This window comes from Herpailurus yagouaroundi, unplaced genomic scaffold (assembly GCF_014898765.1).
Source record: "Herpailurus yagouaroundi ecotype Mexico unplaced genomic scaffold, PumYag 139, whole genome shotgun sequence".
NCBI lineage: Eukaryota > Metazoa > Chordata > Mammalia > Carnivora > Felidae > Herpailurus > Herpailurus yagouaroundi.
Window position 1 is genome coordinate 63,293,389 of NW_024412394.1, and position 16,552 is coordinate 63,309,940.

General features: G+C 34.6%; 1 protein-coding gene and 1 pseudogene across 7 annotated transcripts in view; both read right to left on the bottom strand.

Moving 5' to 3' along the window:
* HACE1 (HECT domain and ankyrin repeat containing E3 ubiquitin protein ligase 1) overlaps nucleotides 1–16,552 on the bottom strand; it is a 124,068-nt gene that overhangs the window by 54,212 nt on the left and 53,304 nt on the right. For 6 of the 7 annotated variants that reach the window (XR_005789926.1, XM_040474271.1, XM_040474272.1 and 3 more), the window contains 4 exons: nucleotides 13,994–14,144; nucleotides 5,287–5,621; nucleotides 4,735–4,803; nucleotides 4,407–4,494 (listed from right to left, as the gene is read on the bottom strand). Coding sequence is in view for 6 of the 7 variants with exons in the window: in XM_040474271.1 (XP_040330205.1) it covers nucleotides 4,407–4,494; nucleotides 4,735–4,803; nucleotides 5,287–5,621; nucleotides 13,994–14,144 (643 nt within the window). In the remaining variant the exon portion in view is untranslated. The remainder of the gene's footprint in view (nucleotides 1–4,406; nucleotides 4,495–4,734; nucleotides 4,804–5,286; nucleotides 5,622–13,993; nucleotides 14,145–16,552) is intronic. The other variant, XM_040474269.1, reaches the window with a different exon arrangement.
* LOC121029834 (translationally-controlled tumor protein-like) lies at nucleotides 7,784–8,825 on the bottom strand (annotated as a pseudogene).

Consider the following 16,552-nt stretch of genomic DNA (forward strand, 5'->3'; position numbering starts at 1 on the left):
ACTACTAAGTTTATGACCTTAGGGAAATTAGTAAACCTCTCAGAACTTGCTTTCCCACCTGTAAAATAGGGAAAATATTTCAAGGGCTAACTATGAGGATTAAATGAAATAATGCAAATAGAGATCCTAAGAATCATAACTATAATCATTAATTAGCTAACAATTATTAAAGCACCTATGGATGTGAACAGGTACTGTTTTAAGTACTTCACATGCACTTTCACATGTAATTCTCACAACACTAAGAGAAAAAGGGACTCTTATCATCCCCATTTCACAGAAGAGAAAAGTGAAGCAATAAAAGGTTAGTTAAGTAACTTGGGGAAATACTCAAGACTCAGAATGCTCAATAAATACATATTGTTCTTATTATCATTTGGAATAATGTTAAAATTATTTAACATGACAGAAAATGTATTCCCCTATTGTAAGATATTATCTATAAAATATGAGCCAAGAAATAAAAGCAAATGGCATTTTTTAAAGTAATTCAAATGGAACATTAAAACGTACAAAATGTTATCTTCAAAAGTTAGTAAGATACCTGGAAGATCAAAACACATTTATATACAACTACAAAGCCAAAGGGCACGTTTTTGTATATAAACTTTCTGAGTACCTGCACTTCCATAAAATAATTCACAAGACTGATTACAGGCTCCTCTTAATAGCATTTGTACAGCCATACAAAACGTCTCTTCCTTTAGCCACCAATAGAATAAGAATTCAACCACTTACCCCAGGTAATTGCTTTTTTTTTTTTTTTACCCTTTTTGTTTTCTGTGAACTGCCTCCAAGTTACAGAAAATTTCTAAATACAGTAGAGTACAAGTATTTTTTTTCCCTTATATGAGAGTAAGCTGCCACCATGAAATCCAGTCACCCTTAAATACTTCAGTGTTGTATTTCCTACAAACAAGAGAATCCTCCTACATAACCAGGTAACAACCATCAAAATCAAGAAATTAACGCTGGTACATTACTATAGCTAATCCTTAGACCCCATTTCAAGTTTTACCAATTTCCTAATAATATCCTTTATAGCGTCATGACTGATGAATTGCATTTAGCTGTCATGTCTCTTTCACTCCAGTACAGTTCTTCAGTGCGCTCGTAATTTTCATGACCTTGATTGATAGTTTTAAAAACTGCAGGTCATGGGGTGCCTGGGTGGCTCAGTCAGTTGGGCATCCGACTTTGGCTCAGGTCATGATCTCACAGTCCTTGAGTTCGAGCCCCACATCGGGCTCCGTGCTAACAGGTCAGAGTCTGAAGCCTGCTTCAGATTCTGTGTGTCCCTCTCTCTCTGCTCCTCCCCTGCTCATGCTCTGTCTCTCCTGTCTCAAAAATAAATAAAAACATTAAAAAAAATTTATAAAAACTGCAGGTCAGTTATTTTGGAGAATGTCCCTCCTCTAGAGTTAGTCTGACGTTCTCAAGATTAAATTCAGGGTGTACATCTTTGGCAGGAATATAAAAGTGATGCCAGTCTCAGTGCATCCTATTAGCTGGCACACTGATATGTCTGTTTTGATCACTGCCAAGTTTTTCCACTGTAGTTTTTAATCTCTGTAATTTTTAACTATTCTTTCAGTAGATACTTTTTTTTTTTTTTTAATTTTTTTTTCAACGTTTATTTATTTTTGGGACAGAGAGAGACAGAGCATGAATGGGGGAGGGGCAGAGAGGGAGGGAGACACAGAATCGGAAACAGGCTCCAGGCTCTGAGCCATCAGCCCAGAGCCCGACGCGGGGCTCGAACTCACGAACCGCGAGATCGTGACCTGGCTGAAGTCGGACGCTTAACCGACTGCGCCACCCAGGCGCCCCTCAGTAGATACTTTGAGACTGTAAACACACTCCCTGCTTCATCAAACCTTCCATTTACTCATTAATTTTTTCAATATAGACTTATGGGTTCCAATTTTATTTGTAATATTTTGCCATCATTATTTATTCAGATGTTCACATCATTTAGCTTTGGCCAGTGGAGTCCATTCAAGTTGGTTCTGTGTCATTCTGACATAATCCTATCACTCTATGAAAAACTTTCTTGCATTATAAGAGGTTCCAGGCTCATCTTGTACATTCCCTGACTCAGCCGTGAAATAAGCCATTTCTCCAAAGAGCACTGGTTAATTGAGAACAGTGTTCAGAAGCCAAGAACTGGGTGCCAGGTTTGCTATATCTATCAATCTACACTGAAAACTGTAAGTTCACACTGATACGTCCAATTCTAATCCAACAGCGTATGGTTCATTCTTTTCTCCATTTTGTAACTCCTCTCTCCAACACTGAGAAACCAGGCTCCCATATGAAGTATACTTACTTATTTGATGAACTGGCCCACCCTCTGTATAACCAATCTCCTGTCACGGACATGCATACTTTACTACACCGATGCCCTCTACCCTACCCGGGCTCTGTCAGTCTACTCTGAGCAACTGTCACCGCCCTCCATACTGGACATCCTCCATTTGCTCTTCCAACTCACATACTCCATGCTGAGCCCCTCTTCTACACAGACAACCTCCTTACCACACCCATGCTCCAAAACCACACATTAGGCCATTATGCATGTGAACACCTTCCTCACTCTGGCCAGGCAACAAAACTTCCTCTATAGGTAAAAACAGTGGACCTCTTAATGCAGATGCTTTTGACTAAATTGTTCAGGAAGGGAAGAGGAAAATAAATGCAGAGATAATAAAAGATAATAAAAGCAGAGATAATATTAAGAATAGCAAACTATCTCTTTCAAAAACTAAAAGCTTCTTACACCTATAATTTCATTTGCCCTAGAATGGAGTCATATAGTTTAGATTAAGAAAATGAATTTAAAAACCAGACAGACCCTTAAATCCTGGTTCTCCCACTTGGTAGCTGAATGACTTAAACAAGTTATATAATCTCTTCAGTTCAAGAGATTCTCGCATGATTGCTATGAAAATAACCCAAGTAAAGCAAATATATGGTAACTGACCTAAAGTCAGCATTCAAGAAATGTTATTATTACTATCTTCTCTTTCACATTATCATTTTTAACACATGTCAAAAGGATACTTATATACAGGTGTATAATTTTATAAGAATTAGTTCTTAGCTTTAATTTCTGAAAGGGTCAGTGTCCCTAAAAAGATTTTAAAACACCTATAATATCTACCTTATGATTACTAACCAAACCACAGCTTCCAGTCTGTCCTACACTTCTGACAAATTATTTTTTAAAATTTTGCCAGGATCATATCATTCTCCTGAATGAAAAGTTATCAGGGGCTGCTGACAGCCTAGAAAACAAAGAAGATCCTTCAATCTGGCAATCAAGGCTTAACACAGCGTGACCCCAACCTACGTTTCCAGAATTACACTGCACTCCTCACCTACACAACATTTCTGCTTCAACCATTGTAATTTTATACACTTCTTCATCTACAAGCCCTGGACCATATCTTGGCTAGAATGTTCATCTACCCAATTCACTCCAAGCAAAATTTTGCAATGTTTTTCAAGGTCCAGCATAAAATCCACCTCCTCTTTTTAAAAGTTTCCTTGACTATAGCAGGCAGAAGCAAAGTCTTCCTCCCTTAAAGTCCTAAGCAGTCAGATAATGATGTAATTACTCTTTTATAGGTACATTTATTATCTTACCTGCTAGACTGAATTAAGATCTTTGTGGAAAAAGGACATATGCTTTCTATCTCCAAATAACTGCCATTTATTGAACATACATACCAGTTATTATTTAAAATTTATTCTTCACAATAGTTTTTGAGGTTGGTGTCATTATCTCTATTTTATAGATGAAGAAACCAAGGCTCAAGGATGTTGGAAATGTGCCCAAAATTACATAGCTAGTAAGTAGCAAAAAAAACCTTTTCCCTAGCATGTTTCACGAAACATGAGATATGTGGAATGAACCCTGGTGGGGGAAAGGATCTCAGGTCAAATAAATTTGGAGGATTAAGAAAGTTAAATCACTATTTTTACCAAATGGTTTCTCAAAGCCTTTTAACAAGCTGCTGATACGCTTTACAAATCTCCAACAGGGCATATTGTATTTTCCAAACATATTTAGGGATAAAATCCTTTCCTCAAGGACCATCAGCCTTATAGGACTAATGCTCCATAAAACTCATTTCAGGAAATGTGGCAATGTGTTCTGTTGTCTTTGCACAAGCTTTTGCACACACTGGACACTCAGTACACACTTCTTGAAGATAAAAAAATGCCCCTCACACTAATGTAACATATTAATGTAATTCCACATACTGAAGTAAAGAATAAGGTAATTTCACTCCTTCTAGCAAGAGGTCTCAAGTATAATAATTATTTCACTAAAAAATATTCAAATTAAAAAACTAATTTTCATTAGACAGATTAAAAACAAGATTAAGAGAAATCTCTACCTGTGCTTTTATGATATGCATGAATCTTGACATCAACTCAGGACATTCAAGGAGGAAGTGAAAGTGGTCAAATATAATTTTGGGATTTCTAAAAGAAAAATATATTTTGTTTAAATGGACAGGAAGGATGAATAAGTGAAATACAAATTCAGATATACAGATACTGAAACAAAAGAAAAATATTAATCTATACCTACTATATTTTTACTTATCATTGAGCATTTTTTGAATTGTAACAGAAGAAAAACATTATTTCTGTTGAGATAAACACTGTAAGCAAAGAAAGAAAAGCCTACAAGAGCAATCTATGAATCCAAGAAAGCCTTACCTATTAACAAAGCATTTTAAAACTTCATCATGTTTGCAGACAAATTCAATGAAACGGGGTGAAGTCATTCTGTGGGGGATAAAAAAATCAGAACGTATGGACGGAAATTGGTGATAAAGCAAATCTGGTAACTATGTATACAATTGGACTGGCTCCTAGCAGAAGAAAAAAAAAGATCTGTGTTTGGAAAACTAGGCATGCCTAGTCAATTTATAAGATGAAAAAATATATAGAACTTTTCATTAATAGAGGATATGAACAGTGACTTTTTAAAAACCTTGAAATTTAAACATCTCTGCTCTATACACTTTGAATACAAAATTAAGTAATCCTGCACAAAGTGACATTCACCATTCTACATGTTAATCATTTATATAATGCTTAAAACTCAAATATTTTAAACCAATTCTAGATTAGTACAATGAGTGTCCTAAAAGAGATCAAAACAGAACCTAAAATCAACAAATTATTGTTTGTTACTGAAATTACCAAAAAAATCATAGCTTTTCTTCATCTATCAGAAAAGGAAATAATAAGCAGAAACCTTCTTACCCTGGGGGCATCTGACAAGAACAGCACATGTAAAAGGCTTGAATGACAGCACTTAGCCGGTTAGCTGTCATAGAAATAACATCCTGACAGTCTGCACTGGCTTCCTGTTTCCCTCCAAGAGCATCTGGTTTAGATTCCCCTGTGCCAGTGGATAGATTTTCATAGCTCCCAGGTCCTGGAGGTTCAAATGGAGGAATGGAAGTGCCATCTTGATCTTGGCCTTTTTGTTTCAGCAAAATAGAAGTGATATCCGTTGAATCCTTCTTGTTTTTCATCAATTCTGTAGCTATTAAAACTAGCCATTCATCTAATGAGTGCCAAAGCAATTCAAGAGGCTAGGAGAAAAACAGAAGGGTTTTTTTAACATCATTCTTAAATTCCAGGATAAAAAAACTCACTCAAGCAAATATTATAAAAGAGAAAATTTACTCTAGCTACTGCTCCTTTCCCAAGTTAATGTGACAGCAGTGCCTGAAGGTAAATAACAAAACATATGAATGCCACATAAATAACAATTTCTTCATTTATAGCAAAAATTTAATTTGTATTTATTTATTCCTTGGAATAAAAAGGTAAAACCTAAAATCTAACAAAAAATTCATAAGCAATCTTTCCTCTTTTAAAAATTTTCAAATATTTAGTTCTAAAAGCATATATTACTTTTAAATATACAATCCCCCAACCTTTACTATATTCATGTGTTAACAATTTTCAACTGTCTTTTTTCAATTAAAAAAAAATAAGAAGTCCTAAAAAGTCTAATGAACAGTTTGGTTCTGGGGTGCCTGCCTGGGTTAGCTGGTGAAGCATGTGACTCTTGATCTCAGGGTTGTGAGTTTGAGCTCCACAGAGAGTGTAGAGATCACTAAAAGAAATAAATAAACTTAAAAAATAAAAGCTTTATTGTACTCTTTTCATGTAATTCATAGAATTTTGAAAATTTATGGAGAAAAATTTAAAAATTTTACATAGTATTTATATATATGCACACACATGCATATGCTTTCATACACATATACACAAATTCCATCTAATGACTAGCAACTATCAAAACTGACTAGCAAATCCTTAATTCCAAGTAAAGATTAACAGCTTGAAAAAGAAAAAGGGAGGGAGTAAACTGTTTCTTTTTTTTACACTATTTAAAATATTCCTTTTAAAAATAATGAAATGTCTTTTGTAAACTAACAGCAAATGAAATTTTCTTTTTAAAATATTATGTAATCACAAATGCTACAACAGGACTAAGTACTAAAGGAGATGAAATATTTACATCATCCCTAATAACTAGTAATTTTTAACAAGCAGAAGTATAAATGCCCAAGTACTATCAAAAGAATGCTACCAGGGATCTAATATACAACATCATGTCTAGTTTTCAATACTGTACTGTAAATTGAAAGCTACCATGGGGGCACCTGGGTGGTTCAGTTGCTTAAGCGTCTGACTTCGGCTCAGATCACGATCTCATGGTTCATGAGTTTGAGCCCCATGTTGGGCTCTGTGCTGACAGCTCAGAGCCTGGAGCCTGCTTCAGATTCTATGTCTCCCTCTCTCTCTGCCCCTCCTCTGCTCATGCTCTATCTCAAAAATAAATAAACATTAAAAAAAAATTTTTTTTAAGTTACTATGAAAGTAAAGCTTTAATGTTGTCACCATGACAAGAAAATGGTAATAATGTGAGTGAAGAATGTGTTAACTGACCTTATTGTGGTAATGTATATGTGTATCAAATTATCAAATTATACACCTTGAGCTTACACAATGTTATATGTCAATTATATCTCAATAAAACTGGTGGGAAAAAAGGTCTGCAAGAACATTTTTAACCCCAAATAAAAATTAACTGGGGCGCCTGGGTGGCGCAGTCTGTTAAGCGTCCGACTTCAGCCAGGTCACGGTCTCGCGGTCCGTGAGTTCGAGCCCCGCGTCGGGCTCTGGGCTGATGGCTCAGAGCCTGGAACCTGTTTCCGATTCTGTGTCTCCCTCTCTCTCTGCCCCTCCCCCGTTCATGCTCTGTCTCTCTCTGTCCCAAAAATAAATAAACGTTGAAAAAAAAAATTAAAAAAAAAAATTAACAGTCAGGGTCAAGGAGAAAGATAGCACTTAAATGCTCCTTCATTCCTACACTATTGTTTTGTTTTGTTTTTGCTTCCAACTGTATTAGTCTCTTTTTATTCTTTTAGTAATCTTTCCCAGAGTTCACTACTTCTGTTTGTAGGTGATGAAATGTGTAAAGAATCCACTTCAAATGTTGGCACAGCTATGAGCATGGTCTTTCCGTTTACTTGAACTCAGAATTAAGACTTTGGGTTCTTGTTTTTAATACTGCAGTCCCAGAGTAGTTCTCACTGTAGACTTATCTGCAGGAAGTCTTATGCTTTCTAGCAGTAGTCTACAACCAGGCTCTAGCTTCCCCAGGACACTACACAGGGTGGATTTAAATATGTACTAAACCAAGAGGCCATTCTCTCAAATGAGTTTAAATGCGTATTTTTTTTTCTTAAAAACAATGCCTCTACTCCAAATAAATCAAGGTCAAAATCAATGAAGAGCTCAAGATGACATCAGTCCCATTTGTCTAAGTCCTGGTGTTGTGTGGATGAGGAGCCACCACTTATGACAACAGAAGATACATCCAGAGTAACAGCCAAATTTGTTAACATGTTTCCATTTCTAAACCATCATTAAAGGACGTATGTGGGGTCACACCACTCTCACAGTAGTCCAGCAGGGCAACCATGCCATCTAGATTCATGTTTTCATCAATAAAGAAGTGGTCATTTTTGAAATTAGCAAGGATGTGCCTGATTCGTTCTGCAGGCCCTGTTATAAAAGGTTTTACTCTTTCTGGCCTCTGTTCTTCGAGCTTGCCTTGGATTGATTTCATTTGATGTACTTCTTGTAGGCTTCTTTTGTGAAGCTGGTTTCCTGCAAGTGATGGTTCATGACAACATCAACACCAGTGATTACTGTGCTTTTGGTACCTTCACACACATGATCTTCAACGGAGGCATTTCCACCAATGAACGATCCACCAATGTTACCCTCAGTCCTACCAACCATGTTCCCCTCCACCTCCAGGCACAACCCACCCATGATCTCCAGATGTTATAGATGTCAGAGAACATCTCATCATGACTGATGAGGTTCTGGAAGATAATCATGATGGCATCTGGAGGGAGACGATGGCAGCACTATCTTAGCAGGAGCAGGGAGCCCTAAATGTGGTGCAGAAGAAGTCACACTGGGGGTGTGACGAAGAAGCTGGGGGGCAGGGGGAGTTTGAAAAGCTATATACCATTTTAAATATTACTGTTGAGAATGATAAACTGTCTTTCTGCAAATGAATATAAGAGTTAATCTTTTTGTTTCTTATGGGATCACAGAATGCTACAAACTAGACGATGCGCTTCAGAAAGACCCACAATATTTCAACCAAAAGAAATGTTACTTTTAAATATTAAAATCTTACTTTACGGAAAGAGATTACACAACTATAATTGGAAGTTTAAGAAATGGTTAAATAACATGTTCTTCCAGGAAATTCTTTATGATTATTTTCTAACAAGTTCTTCTGCTGTGTGTTCAGCTTTTCTTCAGGTTTGCAGAACATTGTCTTTTTGAGAATATTTATTTGACTTACTAGATTTGCAAATAATTAAATCAATCTTAAGTCTTCACTTAAACATTAAACCAAAAAGCAGAAAACAAAACAAAATAAAGCAAAAAAAGCTCCCCCTATCATCAACAAAAACCTAGTCCCTTCTTTCAACAAATATTTAGTTAGTACATACTACATAAACAGGTAGGCAAAGTGAGAAACTGATTATACTCTCTGAGGTTGAAATAAGCACCCCTCTCCCCAACAAAGAGGGCTCTTCCATGGTTAGGCGTAGCAGCTGCAAGATTCAGGATCCCTGAGCTGCTTCAAAGGAAGGGTAAGAGGCACCAGCTGCCATAAACACTGAGATGATACCTGCACAGAAAATGTCTTAATTCTCGTGAGCAAAACATCAAACCTGCTGTAAAGAATGAAAAAGAGCATTTTACGTCACTAAAACTTTTAGCTGTACATCACAAAATGAACTTCCAAAATAGAAAGAACAGGTGGTAATGTAAAACTTCTTGAAACAAAAGGCAAAAGGAATAATTGGCCTCTAAATGAGGACTGCAACCTACAAAAACAGCACACTGGATAGAGATGAAGCCTAAGGCAAGAAATGATACCTGCTGCTCACACAGATGAGAGCACTGAGCCTGAACCAGCAACAACCAGCAACAATCCCATTTTTTTCTTTCTCTCCTTTTTTTTTTTTTTTAAATTTTTTTTTTTTCAACTTTTATTTATTTTTGGGACAGAGAGAGACAGAGCATGAACGGGGGAGGGGCAGAGAGAGAGGGAGACACAGAATCGGAAACAGGCTCCAGGCTCCGAGCCATCAGCCCAGAGCCTGACGCGGGGCTCGAACTCACGGACCGCGAGATCGTGACCTGGCTGAAGTCGGACGCTTAACCGACTGCGCCACCCAGGCGCCCCTCCTTTTTTTTTTTTTTTTAATGTAGGTTCCATACCCAGCATGGAGCCCAAAGAGGGGTTCAAACTCACAACCCTGAGCTCAAGACCTGAGCTGAGATCATGAGTTGGACGTTTAACTGACTGAGCCGCTCAGGCACCCAACAATCCTATTTTTAAATACTGACAATGTGTAAAAATTAAAGGCAAGTTTTGAATAATCCAGAAACAATTTTTAAAGCCCATATCTGTGTAAAAATGATAGTCTAGAAAGAGTTTCAATAAAGGAACACAGCAAAAATTAAAACAGAATGAGGAGAAAAAAGAAGTAGTACGTCATCTTAGGCCTTTCTTTACTCTTCTCTTTTTTGTATCTTTTTTTTCTTCATTCACATATGTATTAAAACTAAATCCCAACCTCAAGGTATTTTTACCTACAGAGTTTTCCTTTGAAGATCTGTTCACAAAGTCATGCCTCAACAACAAAAAAAGTACTGTGAAAATAACTTTAATTTCTAACTGTGGTACTAGCCACAGATAAAAAGGATTAAAATAAATTTTTAAAATTAAAAATAAACAATTTCAAGCCTTATCTATGATGCTTTCTATATTCATAAATAATAATGATAAAAACATTAGCTAAGACACAAAGCACCAAAAAAATAAAGATATAAAGCACCGTATATATATCAGCTTTTACTGAAAAATGAGCCAATGACTATGGAAAACATTAGCAGATCTCGGCATTGTGAAATATTGCTTCATTTCACATTATTGGCAATCATACACAATTTTCAAAACATTTTAAGTTCTATTTCAAAGCTATAATATATAATCTCAAACTTGCTGGACAATTTTTTAAAAATTTAAGATCCATGTACCAACGTGAGATATGAATTTGACAGGAAAGCATTACTAAATTAAGTTCTTTAATAGTATCTTGAAATACACTCTTGAAATTTAACAGTAAAGTCTCACTATTCTCAGCTTGATAATGTCAAATGTTACAATCCAAAATATAAGATTTTGAAGTTAAAAGTTTCTCAATCATTCTCAGCTTCCAAACTTTCCCAATTACAATTTTATGTAAGTATTAATAGTCACAGCTTACTAGTCACAAAAGAAGAGCATATCAAGATTCAGTAAGTCTAAACTGTCTTCCCCATGTTCACACTGCTTCAATAAACATAACTACCTTCTTCAAATGCTCCGAAGTTCCCAAGGCATTAGATAAAAATCTCTTAACACTGAAAAAATGGCTAAGTGTTAAGATTAACTTAAAAGATTTCTAAGATAAATCAGAAAACTAGTAACAGGATGTTAAACAATTTCACCTACTAAAACCACATGGCCTATAAACCCACTCATTCGTAATGGAAAACCCATTAGTTAATCCTAACAATAAAGTGACATGTTAGAGTACCTAGTTAATGAAATGGAAAGTAGGGATCAATGGCTACCTTAGACAAAATGTGGTAAAAATTAAAATGGTATTTTCCAGTCTAACATTGCAGGAACTCAGGAAATGGTTATGATCTTTACAACTCTGAATCACCCCACAATGAACAGAAGATTTTATATAAATAGATGACAATGTAGTTTCTATTTTTTATCCTTGTAAGTGGGAGGGCATCATTTTGTCATCCTCCAGTCATAAAATATAATTCATAAAATTATATGTCAAGAGACTAATAAATTTATAAGAGTAACATTTAATGTTTTTAAAAACGTAGGTAGTTTTGTAATAAAAATATTTTACCGAAGTGTAAGGTCAAAATTAAAAAAAAAAAACAACAACGGGTCAAGGCAAAAGCAGTTGTCAATGATGCATAAAACAATCCCTTAAAAAAAGATACTAACAAATGAAATTAGAAAAAAAAGAGCTTTTTGTAATATATATGTCATTGATATAATAATCAAAACAGAGTTTAGATTTCACAAAAGAAAAGCTCAAAGAAAACCAGGGAGATACCCTTTTCTACTCTGTTATACCAGTATTGACTGGCTAGATAGGAAACTAACATTTTAAATCAAGCACAAAATTCCTATAGAGATGCCACAAATTAACACATACTTATTTTCTGATCATTACCAAACACATGGCAGACTCAAATTTTAACCAAAAAAAAAAAAAAAAAAAAAAGAAAACCAAAAAAACAAAGACAAAAACAAAAAAACAGACAATAGTGAATATAATCTATACCCAATTTGGAGAATAGTGACTTTATCTATACCTGATTTGATTTTCTATTCATCATTATAGGTAAGTAGAAAGGATAAGCAGAAAATTAAATCAGCACAAGCCATACCAGAATACATTAAGAACAACTGCATGTAATGTGACTATTTAAGCAGTAAAACTCACTTAAAATAACACTGACAAAATAGTGGATCAATATTTAGATTCAAATTTTACAAAGATAGTAACTTATGACTCCAAACTAGTATTGAAGAAGTGGTATGTGAAAAGCCAAAATTTGAATTACAAAAAGTTGTATAACTGCCTTCTTCCAGGAGGTGGCACAATAGGGGAAAAAAAGGAAAAAAATAAGTCAATCTCTTTCTCCCTCTCTCTCTCTCTCTCTCTCTCTCTCTCTCTCACACACACACACACACACACACACACACACACAAACAGATGAAAACTCTTTTCTGCACTAACTCTTGAGAAACAGTGAAGAACACAAACAGATGCAAGACCCTTACACACATCTTTCTAAAAGCCTATTGTACCTATTTTAGCTATTAAAATCCACCAGTGTCAAAATGCTTACAAAGCACTTATTTGTAGGTGCCCAAAAAGTTCCATGTAAGAAAAGAATCACTTAGCATTGGTCATTAGTTTTACTTCAAATTTTACAGACAGTAAAGCTGTCAATCATAACTAGTTTTTTAGAAAGTGACAAAAATGTTTATATCACTTTTTGGATAGATAACCTATATTTATACTCAAAAGACTATTTAAAGAAATACAAACCTTCATGAACCCAAAAGCAAATTTTGTACCATGAACATTTCTTAAGATAAGTTACCTTTAAAAAGCTAATATGAAAACAGTTATAAAGTTACACATTTGTCCAAAATCTGAGTTATTTAAAAATACGCCTCAAGAAAAAAAAAGCCTTAACAATAACAATTATAGCCACATTCATTTTGCTTAATTCATAAAATTATACTTTAACTTAGGTAGCAACACTGTCTTGGGTCTTACAGGAAGCAGCTGAAGCAATACAAATATTTTAAGCAAATATCTCAGGGTGCCGGGGTGATTAAGTCAGTGAAGCATCTAACTCTTGATTTTGGCTCAGGTCATGATCTCACAGTTCATGAGATTGATACCTGCATCAGGCTCTACGCTGACTTTGATGAGCCTGCTTGGATTCTCTTTCTCTCTCCCTCTCTCTCTGTCCCTCCCCTGCTTGTACTCTCTCTCAAAATAAATAAATATATATTTTTTTATTTTTAAGAAGAGAAAAGAAATACCTCAATGATTCTTCCTTGAAGAGTCCCAGGAATTAATTGGTAGTAAACACAGGAAATGAAAGTAAACTTACTTTTAAAACACATATATGGACACACACATTAACTCCCTTCTGAAAATATGCAATAATAACCTCTAAATAGAAACTAGGTATTTTCAGAAGGGAGTGGGGAGAAGGAATGGGTTATACAGGTGATGGGGATTAAGGAGGACACTTGTGATGAGCACTGGGTGATGTATGAAATTGCTGAATCACTATATTGTACCCCTGACACTAACATAATACTGTATGTTAACTAACTGGAATTAAAATAAAAACTTTAAAAAAAATGGACACAAGGAAAAAAAAGAAAACTAGTTATTTTCTTTACTTCTGAATAATTTTTTAAAAAGCATGATGGCTGCATATTGCTACATTTAAAACCTGTAATCCAATTTTAAAAAGTAGATTTAAGTATTAAGTATCTTTACCCTTTGAATACAACACTAATGGAATTAAAATGTTACTTGTAAGAAAAATACAGAAAGCTTACCACTTAAGAATTGCTGTTGATTACACAGGGAGAAAGGAGAAATGTGTGTCTACCTTAAAATGTGATAGGAGTATGAACCAAACTTAGTTTATGAGGTTTCTGACTAATGAATGCATGCTTTGTCACATTCATCTCTTTTTTGTCTATCTTATTAACAACATCATATACTTTTCTGACCTTGAACACCTGGCTTCTTGGAGTTTTATTCCCATTGTAGCCCAAATCGATTCCATTACTGGGAGAGGATGGACCAATTCGAAAGACATGACAAAATATCCTCACAATCCTTAAAAGGCTCTTCATTTGAGCATCATAATTACTAGACAAGCTGAAAATAAAAGTTAAAATACGAACAGGTTAGGTGGAATAAAACAAATTACATCTTAAAATACTTAATTTAAAACATTTTCATCACATTAATCATCTGTTTCCTAATATAACTAGCGAAGTTCCTTCCTATTGTGATAGGGAACGGAATGCTTTGTTTAATAGGAAGTTGCTATACATTATTTGGATTGCATATGAATGAATTATTAATGTTTAAGCAACCAGAATAGAACCAATAATCAAAGCACAAATATGAAGGAAAGCACCAACAGTCGGTTTCTTGAGGCATCAACTTTAAGCAATCTCTAACTTTCACTTCCAAAAGTATATTTATAAATTAAACGGACTCTTGGGAATTCTGAGGACATTTCACAGAGAAATAGAAATGTTGATTATGTTCTCAAGTCAACCTACAACTCTATTGTAGAAGCTGAACTTTCTACTCTATCCATAACCTCATTTCCCCTCCTCACCCCAGAATAGTAACCAATTGTTCACATATAGCAGAACACTTACAAATTGAATAACCTTAAAGTTATTATCAGCATCAAGGCAGTTCTCTAATGGTAGTCTTAGTAGTCTTATGACTGTACATAAATATAGGATATACACACCACTGTGAAGAAAAAAAGAACTCAAATCCAATTAACACAATACTGAATATAATATAAACCTTCTTTGACAAATCAAAAAGCCCTTCATAATTTTATAGTGCCTGGGAATTGTTCATCATTACAAATATCAATCAACTATTCTTCCATAGAGAAATTGTAGGAGTTAGGCTAAATCTGTATTGAAACAAGTGGCAGATCTTTAAAAAAAAAAAAAGTTTGTTGTTGTTGTTCAGGGGGTTGTTTAATTTGGAATCTCTAACATCCATTATCTTGTATTTTAATGGTAGCACAAAAGCAGAGTAAAGAGTTACATAAACTTTTGGGCAGAATGGTTATGATTATATATATTAATTATCATAGCTTACCCTAAATTCTCCCAAGTGTATTTTACCCAGCTCACAGAGATGAAAAGTCAAGGAGATGAAAAGTACAGCATAGGGAATATACTCAATAATACTGTAGTAACACTGTATGTATGTATGGTGACATATAGTAACTATACATATCATGTTGAGCCCTGAGTAACATGGAATTGTTGAATGACTATGTTATACACCTGAAATTTACACAACATTGTATGTCAACTATACGTCAGTAATAATAATTAAAAGGATTAGTAGGGTGAGTGGGTGGCTCAGCTGATTAAGCGTCCAACTCTTGGTTTTGGCTCAGGTCAAGACCTCACAGTTCTTGGGTTTAAGCCCCGTGTTGGGCTCCGTGCTGGCAGTGCAGAGCCTGCTTGGGATTCTGTCTCTCCGTCTCCTTCTGCCCCTCCCCCACTCACTCTCTCTCTCTCAAAATAAACAAAACAAACTTAAAAATAAAATAAAATAAATAAAATGCATAAGTAATGTGGAAATAGCAAATGCCTACTTCTAAGAATTCCAGTGTGTAAGTGCCAACTAGAGCGAATTTTCTCTGCTGGTGACATGTGAACCCAAAATTTCCTGACATTTTCACTTCAATATTCATGTTGTTTCTCATTCTAAGAATTATTAAATTGTTAAAAATATTCAATAAAAATTAGCTATCAGTTACAACTGTTAGTAAAATATGACAGTTACTGCTATCCATACTGTATTGAACTGGGATACCTACATCATATTAACAAAATTTTTTGTTCTAGTAACTTTGTATTGATTTTTATGTATTTGTCTTTATGAAGTGTTTCTAATTTTATATCGTAAGATTGTTGACACTGACAAAACAGAAATGTAGTTTGGCTGAAACTACTTCCTTCTTTTATTGTGTTGTGACTATTGGAAAAGTTAACTATGATGACTCTCAAATTTTTCTATGAGAAAGAGGTGAATTTGACTTTCCTCTGCAAAATTACCATACATTTAAATATTTAAATAACTGATCTAGGAAACATTTCATGACTTAAGAAGTATTTTCTGAACAATGGAATCTGAATATGACTCTCAATTATAAACACTATCTAATAATTTTATATTACTATAACCAGTTTAAAATTCTTCCAAGCTGAATCACTGATTTAAAAAACGTTATTTTTCACTTTACAAGTGAAATATCTTTAGTATTATACAAAAATATCACAAAATCTAAACTTCATCATATCTTTCTCCACTTGATCATAAAATGGTAATTTCTTCCCAAGCCATAAGGTCTCAATATAAAAGTTTTAACATTAGTTTCCTAAATCAAGGCCCTATCCATGAACTTACCTTTGGTTTATATGTGAAAGTATACTTTCATTCAATGTCTTACTAAGCAAACAGCTATGATTTCTCTGTTCATTTGCACATTGATAACTATATCTTTAATCATAAGT